The following is an 8,721-nucleotide window of genomic DNA, read 5'->3' on the forward strand; positions in this document are numbered from 1 at the left end:
AGTGTAACCTCTGCAGTTAGTTTTAACCATTGAATATAACAATTCTGATGTAGCCACGCCAGTAACAACGAGGTCAGCTATTGTCACCATCTACCATGGCTAACTTGTCAGGGCATGGCGTTCCCACGACGAGGACATCAATGCATGGGTTGATGGTGTATTACCAATTCAAACATACTTGGTTTACTATCAATTATTACCATTGGCTGTGGCCTTGCATGACTTCCTTAATTACAATTATATAATGTGGTTAAGTGTTGGTATGATATAATTTAATGCTCTGTTTCTTGTCCGTATGTCTAGTAGTACTTGCGTTCTTTGCTGGTAAACCTGCGGGTATCCAGATTGTAATTTATAATTAGATTACAGTATCGCCATCTAATCGGTCTGTGCTATTTTTGTTAACCATCATGTTAAAATAAGTAAGCTTATCTAATCGTACATAACAATACTATTAGTCTAGCAATAACATTATCTCCCTGCTTTGCATAACAGAAAGCTGTGTAAGCTCTGACGTCAATGTGTGATCGAACACTCTCTAATGGTTCGATGTGTCCTCTTCATTTCTCTGTGTTTCTAACGTTTCATAACGTTGACAAAGACGGCAAATTGAATATGATTCAAAATGCCGTCAAATCAAAATGTAATGTGGCAATCCTTAACTTACCAAACAAACGAATTCTATGTAAAAGCAATGTAAAAAATTCAGTGGTGTACAATATACAATTCTTGTTCGATTGTCTTGTCTCCTACAGGCCACGCTATTTGTTATGTATGAATGCAATACACGGGGGCCGACATCCGTTGACGTCCAACTGTTTTCAGTTAAGCCACGACGAGCATATAACAAAGCCGTCTTCGAACAGATCATTTGAATTTGAAAGACGCGTTTGACTGAAGAAAATAATGTGCTAATTTGCTATACTTATCAAGTTCTTGTACTCCAATGTTGTGTTCAAGTGTGTGTCCAATGTTATTGGTGTATGCAAATGCCGGGATAATGGATCGCTCACGTCTGGGACTTGGCCGTTGTTCGCATTGTAAATGTGGAGTTTCCTGAATATGGAAATAGGTGGAAATGAATGCAAATTACGGTAACGCGACGGACTATTACGAAGGGCTTTCGCAGTGCGGGGTCGGTCCCCATAACATCGCAATAAGGTAACGGGAGAGGTGCGTGTTCAGTCGCCACCCACCGCTGCGCGAGGCGTGGTGGCCGGCGCCACGAACGCCGCTCAGCCAGTCAAATAGTCACCGTCGCGTCGGCACGGCCGTGTGTATTGAAAACTCGCACCGGCTGCCTGCCGGAGTGCGCCAAAACACTCGTTCGCGCGGCTCACGTTGGCGATTTGCCTCAACTGTCCTTACTCACAAGTCTCCTTATAACCTGTGTCTGTAAAGTGTCTGTGCACGCGCTTCGATGCTCTTCTCTCCTATCGCCGTCGAGGCGATGAAGTGCAAAGAGGAAAACTGCGAAGTCGGCGTGGTGCTAGAACACAACTCCTTGATCGTGTTGTCCGTTGACAAGACCATCGTCTGCCTATGCGGAAGGGATAGGAACAATCCCTTCGAGCGCGGGTAATTCTCATCGTTCTGCATTCTGGTACGACGCTAACTGAATACCTCGACTAATCTCCTGAGTACTAACAACTGGTAACATCACACAATGGTTGCACAATGGCAGTGACAACACCAGATTGTTACATTACCATCAGAGAACCCGTTGAAATCCTAGTTATGCTACAATACTGCAGACGTATTCATACAGAATGAGGTTATAATTTTATGTATTGCCACGAAAACTTACTTTTCTTCTTGAATAAAAAACCTGTTTAGTCTTATTTCATTATGCTTGAAGGTTAATGTCTTCAATATGGTCAAGGCGAATTCCTTGCAATTGGTTGTACACTGGTCTATATGTGAATGTTCTTATAAGAACGGACACTTAAAATAACTGAACATTTTAATTTTGTGCTGTTCTGAAGTTTCCGTGTTCAGTGATTGGTCACTTTATTCGACGTACACCATTCTATTCAGAATCCAACAATTCTGTTGAATGAGTCAGAATATTGCTACCGTTGACTGACAAAAACCTGATAGTGGAGCTATATCTACTATGTATAGTAAAAATAGTATGATGACCGAAAGGAACGTACAAGGTCGTGGCCAGCCGTACAATGGCTTCTGACGAATAATGCTTGAAAGAACCAAATAACTTAATGCACATTAATATTCATGCTGCATAATGAATAGTTCAGCAGACATTCTGAAACAATTTTACTACAATTTCAAGTCCGTTACTATTGTAATTCCTCTCAATATAGGTTTGATAGATAATTCAATGATTTATGACTGTCCGCTAGAGGGGAAGTAGTTGCCGGGGCATGCGGAAGCGAATGACAGGTAGATAAAACGGAACTCATAAATAGTGTACGTAGAAAACTAATTAGTATACATACTACGTCGTAACAAAAAAGGTTAAACAGAGCGGAGGTTGATCATGATAGCCTTCTATCTATATCAGTAACATGTTAACCTACACTGATAGGCCAGGTGCGAGTGTGCAGGTGTAACGACTTTCTTCAAATATCAGAGTAACCTGTATGGCGACCTATCCGTAAACACAGACGTGCACGCTGTAAACAAAACCCTGCCAAGAAATGCATCCAAGATCAGACAATGATTACCTGCGTACCTACATCAAGGCTAGATTGGCCGCGAATAAAGATTAGTAGTAGGTACGTAAATTTGAAGACAGGAAAGAAAGTTTCGAAAGTTCAATACAATCGATTATATAGTGACAGTGAGTAGATGCGGTCTGTTATGATGAATGACATTTGAATACAATCAAATTTTGGTACAGCTTTCAATTTGAAATTGTTCATGAATGAATGTGGTCTAATTTGTCTATAGATTATTCCGTTGTTTGTTATAGGAAACTTATTAAAAATTTACCCCTGTTGACTCCCATCATATGGCTTGACGTCAATGGTAACAATCGAACATCACTAATAACCATTTATTAATACACATTGAATGGCTTTTATTATTTTGTCATCCAGTAACTTCAATGGGAGTCGTGAAGGGGCTATTGTACCTATATAATTACTTGATTGAAAAAAAAAACAATCAGTCCAAATGGCATAGGTATCTCAATAAAAACAAAAAATTACGTATTACAAATTATAAAAATATGCTAGAAGCTACGGCAACTGCTATTTATATGTTTCAAATTAAATAATAAAGCGATAATAGATAGCCTCTGGTTGACGCACTAAGAGGTCAGAAAAAATCTTTGGTTACTAAGTAGCACTCCATAGTTACACATTCGTAAACATCGTGAAGATACAAAAGCCTCCGATTGACGCAAGAAGAGGTCAAGAAAAATATTTGGTAGCTAACTATGATGCCATACTGAACCACATATAAACAGCGTGCTTGATATTTGATAAAACGGTTACAGACAAGAGAAACTGTTGACAACTGGAACGTTCTGGCCAAAGCCATAACTCATCGATTGATTAAACTCAGTGCCTTCATGTCGATGTTCTGTCATTGCACCAATGTTTTATAAATTACACATCGGTCATATGAATATGAAAACATCATTTAAAACTCGGCCGAAGTTCTGGAGTTTTGAATTCTCTCATAACAGGACTGATTGACTGGTTTGATACTGGGGTCTATATAAAATTTTAGGAGTATCTTTCCTCAAAATCCTTACCGGGACTAATGTCCTTACACCATTGTGAGTCAAATAAGTAGGAGTCCCTCCTTATTCTATTGAATTAATATTCCTAATAGTATATAACATCTGTTATTGAAGTTATGACACAAAAATTATCGTAACGACTTCACTACGCATCCCTCGAATTTCTGCTGTGACTAATTGATAACGAAATATGACATAGCATTCGAGTACACAAAACAGTGGTTTGTTACATCGTAAATGTTATTATTTACTTTTCAATGTCAAACAATCATGCACCGTACGCACGACCATATAAATCTCTAAGTTTAATACAATGCAAGTCTTTGTCAGTTGTGATAAACAGAAAACTCAGGTTCATTAATAAGCAAGTGATTATACTAGGACTGATTATATATTCATAATATTTATTACAGCTGGTAAAAAAAGCAATCGCTGCATCGATGTTTGTTTATATTTTAGCTATACCTTTCAAAGCAATGCAAGTATTTATTGTTTCAAAAATGTTATGGTACAATTGCACGACATTGAAATCGATTTTTGTGTCATGATAGGTAGTGATCATTCTGTCCATAACAGAATTATGTATGGGTGGCTAGCAACAGATGTTTTCGGATCTTGAAATACAATCTTCTCGTCTATCCAAATGATTCGATTGTATCGCAAAATAATCTTCGTCTTTTGTTCTTCGCACGAACTGGTCGTTTTTTCTGTTTATAACAATATCCTCTAGACGTATCTCAAGGGTAACGACTCATAATGGCTCACTACCTGTGTTTTTTACCCCGCCAGGCACTATTCGAGTCAAAGGCCCGGAGCTTTGCTTAAGTTAGTCGTTGCTAAGGGCATTGCACCTTTGCGCTCTCCCTTGCCCTGCAGCCCTACTTTAACTTTTGGAGTCGAAAGCTTTTAACTCGAGCCTCCCTTACCGTCCTGTGAATGTAAGTGCTGGTCGGAAAGAGATGCAACGTCAGCGTTTAGTGCGTCTACTTTATCCATAAACCCAGCTGTGCGTAAAGTATTAGCTATACTTTACTATACATATTATACTGTGGACTTTGAACTCGTTTAATGGTGAAATGCAGAACTCCCTCTGATTTATTATTATCTCTGGGATCGATACGAGCACGTTTGATTACTTTTATATCTAAAGCTGTTTTAATGAGGGCGTGTTTACTTACTTCTTGTATTATCAGTAACAAGCCAGCTAGAATCTAACAGTACTATAACTGTTTAGTGCGTGATCTTGTTTTATGTAGTACTATTAAATCCTAAAACGATGCTTCTAACATCCGCATCAAACAGCTTCATTATTAAAATGCTCCTTTATGTATTTGAATCAGGTCCAGAAGCACGCAAGAATAACTGGTGTCACAAAATATATTAAATCAACAGGTTTTTCACTCACAGCCGTCACAAGTTATAAAATAATTTTACCATTAAAATTCTGAGTAGATAAATTTTATAATATTATGTCGGTTAATCGGGACAAACCAACGGTCGGGCCTTCTGGTGCGTCATGAGCACTACGATACGATAGCGTCGGGCGCCGCCACGCCACCATTCGTAGTTTTTCGCGGAAAACGGTCATATCGTCAACCGGCCCCCCCTGCCCGCGCAGACGCCGCGTCATATGCGCATCTATAAAATCCATGCGCGCCCCTCCACTTCAACTCAGACGCATGGAGTACTCCGTAGAGGTCGTTTGGCACGAGCGAGCGCTTTGCTAGGCACCTGCCGGCCACTCTTCACGATATAATTCTAGTCACCAACCGCGCAGCTGAAGCTCGCGTAACGCGGTCTCCCGCGCGTTCCTACGAACAGTGATATGTGCAATAGCCTAATTACAACAAAATAATTGTGATAATTTATTTAAATTAGTTTTTAGTTTCACGCGTCAATTAGACCGCGATACGGCTGTGAGTTGAGTGAAAACTGTGAAATTGAAATGTTGTGACTGTCTGACTGGAACTTGTTACCTGTGATCCAACCCAGTGTGATCAGTTATTCTTGCGTCGAAGGACCGTTTGCAACAATGGTTGGAAACAACGGTACTATGATGGCGATTCGCATCGTCCACAGTAAGCTGCGCAAGCGAGAGGAGCATTCGGCTTCGGTGCACCCAGCTGAAGTTCTCCAGGCTGCACCTGCGACTCAGCCGGAGCCGCTCGCCTTCCGCCAGCAGCCGCTGTGGCAGTTCCCGCCGCCGCTGCCCCCGCCTTACGTCTATCCTCACGATCAGGTATGTACCCACAACACTTCGTTACAAACAACAACAATTCCAAACTTTAATGCCAACTAACTATTTCAAGAATCAAAACCAGTTCCAGTCGTTATACTTGACCCCAATACTGTTTAACGAGCTTCAATGTCCAGCTGCAATGCATTCCAATTTATTCGTAAATCCTCGTTCGCCTCGATAACAAACAAACAATATTGAAAGTTGCACGTTGGGAAAGAAACGTTACATTATAATTCGAAAGAAATCGTGACTGGTTCGACCCTCCCCGCCACTGAAAGAGAGAGAGTTGGTGGAACACGTAGACACGATATCTAAGTGCGAAATAAATTTAAATGTCGGGACACGCTCGTTGAATAGAAAGCTGCACAAGGCGAGCATGTCGTAACGCTCCGACCTTCTTTCTTGCCGTCTGACGAACAAAAGAGGCTAATGCAAACGTCTGTATAAATTTTTAACTTGTTAAAACACTGACCCCAATATCACGCTCTGATAACCGTTTCCCGAGGCGAGGCTTACCTGCGAAACGGCCCATTGATTTGTTATATCGAATTGTACACTATGTTTGTACAACGTCTGCATGACCACATATCAAGCAAGACGGCTCACCAGGAAGTAGATAATGCTAATGTGTCTTTGAATAGCGTATTCAAGGCTTGCCTCATTCTCGTTTGGCCTCAACATTACTTCTGCTTTGCAATATTAGCTTCCTAGTCAAGTTGCAGAGCTTATTTTCAACTTAACAAACTTGAACTTTACTTAGATTCTACTTCCAAATACAACAACAAAAGGTCTTTACAATCATCAGGACAAAAAATGTTACCTCCAGAACATAATAGCACAAGCTTCTTTCATTTCCTCGCCTGACAACGGTTTAAAAATAACTCCAGAATAGTATTGTGTAACGTCTAAAGTTATTTTACGCACGGCGAAATAAATGTGGTGAATGCATTGGGGTCGATAAAGGGATTGAAATCTGGCAAAGATTCTCAGGGTCAAAAACCTACCTGTGCGTGTCTTGAATGTGGCGTAAAAAGACTAAATATTGTTTTTCTTTTGTTTATAGGACAATCTAATGCAGCCGCACGGCAACGAGCGTGCGAGTTTCCGCAGTCTTCGCAAGAACATCGGTGGTCGTTGGAAGCGACTAGTGAAAAAGAAGCCTGAACAGGAAGTTTACACGATCCCGCCTGAGCTCAAGCCACAGCTCAAACAAATATACGTGTACTAAATACACGGACTAGTAATTATAGCTGAAGCAGGATACTTCGCTGCGTTGATCTAAAGGCGATGATATCAACCTCAACTCGACGGTTGTAAAACATCAACTTATATCATTACTCGAATATCAAAATTGTAAACCTGCACGGCTCGACAGCCACTGTTTCTGAACATATCCTTTTCGACCAATTAATTCTAATGACCAATGTAACTAAAATATTTTTCTTTTCATTCACCACTTCATTGTGATTTAAAGCCTAGAAATTGTATTATTAAGTATTAGAATTTGATGTTTGTGACTTGTGAGTGTTGTTCCGTTGCAGATCGTATGAGAGTGATAGTCAAATGAATTTAGTTTAATTAATTTAAAGCTATGAATGTGAATTAGGAAGATGCGGTCGCGCATACTAGTGACGAAAATCCAATAATTATGAATAAACAATTATGATGCCTTGTTAAATGTAATTTTTGACTAATTAGGGCATTTCGTAGTTCATTAACTTATTGTAGACATGATCGTATTCGTAAGTGAACTCCGATCAAAATACTTTATGAACTTATACATACTGTATGTATATTGTGTGAAAGCTGAGGTTTGAAACATCTTATTGTTTGATGCAGTATTTTTAGATCATTCATTTTGTGTTGCGAGTGAGACTGAATAATGGTACAATTTTAAGTGTAACGTGACATTGAAATTTCGAATAAAATACAAATATTTTCTGATATTATTGACTATAAGTATCAAATATCAAACAATATCACGATGGAATATCAAATGATCTAGTTGTTGAATGTTGAGTTGCTCGAATTGCTTTTGTAGTATAATTATTCAGATTTTCGCCCGGTCCTTACTGTGATATAATTAAAATGAAGGAATAAAGAAATTATTGACAGAAAGATGTAGTTTTAACTTGATTGCCTTAATACCTTGTCAATTAAAGTCTAGCAAGGGCCGACGGTCGAGAATTTTGATAGCTCATATTGAGCCTGATATTTTGATGAAGTAAGCTGATAGATAATAGGTAGAATTGAGCCATGAATATATTTTCTTTCATTGAATTAACTGTTGCTGTAGAAAAAACCATGTTATAACTGTAATTTTAACATCGTGAGAAGTTTTTGTTTTGAAAAAAATGTAATCTTTCGTTGAAATATTGGAAAATAAATTCCATCATTATACTGAATTTTTGTTTCCTTATTTACCTTATTATTTAAAATGACGAGAGGTTTCACCAAACATGCTATGATAAAAAGACTGCTGCTAAAAGCTTGTTTACAAAATTTCAACATGCCTCTTAAGAATTTAGGTTATGTTCCTACTACACATTGTTTTCCTTGGTACAAAACAAACAAATACAATAGGTATTACATAAGGTGACTAACCGCACAAAATATTTATCTTCCGTTACAAAAGAAATGGATTTGTTTTGATTTATAACAACAGTAGAAAATAATAAAGTAAAATATATAATTTTAGGTTAGGTTTACAGCGCCATCTACCAACAATGTACAGAACTAATTATCGCAAAGAAAAACCCTGAATACAATG

General features: G+C 38.8%; 1 protein-coding gene across 4 annotated transcripts in view; it reads left to right on the forward strand.

Annotated features, from left to right (window-relative positions):
- Nucleotides 1-8,356, forward strand: part of LOC124631595 — a 194,735-nt gene extending 186,379 nt beyond the window's left edge. For 3 of the 4 annotated variants that reach the window (XM_047166034.1, XM_047166035.1, XM_047166036.1), the window contains 2 exons: nt 5,792-5,951; nt 7,015-8,356. In XM_047166034.1, the coding sequence (XP_047021990.1) occupies nt 5,792-5,951; nt 7,015-7,179 (325 nt within the window). In that variant the 3' untranslated portion in view covers nt 7,180-8,356. Of the gene's footprint in view, nt 1-1,181; nt 1,579-5,791; nt 5,952-7,014 lie in introns of those variants that run through there. The other variant, XM_047166038.1, reaches the window with a different exon arrangement.
- Nucleotides 8,357-8,721: the final 365 nt, after the last annotated feature.

The sequence above is a fragment of the Helicoverpa zea genome, chromosome 7 (assembly GCF_022581195.2).
Source record: "Helicoverpa zea isolate HzStark_Cry1AcR chromosome 7, ilHelZeax1.1, whole genome shotgun sequence".
Classification (NCBI taxonomy): domain Eukaryota; kingdom Metazoa; phylum Arthropoda; class Insecta; order Lepidoptera; family Noctuidae; genus Helicoverpa; species Helicoverpa zea.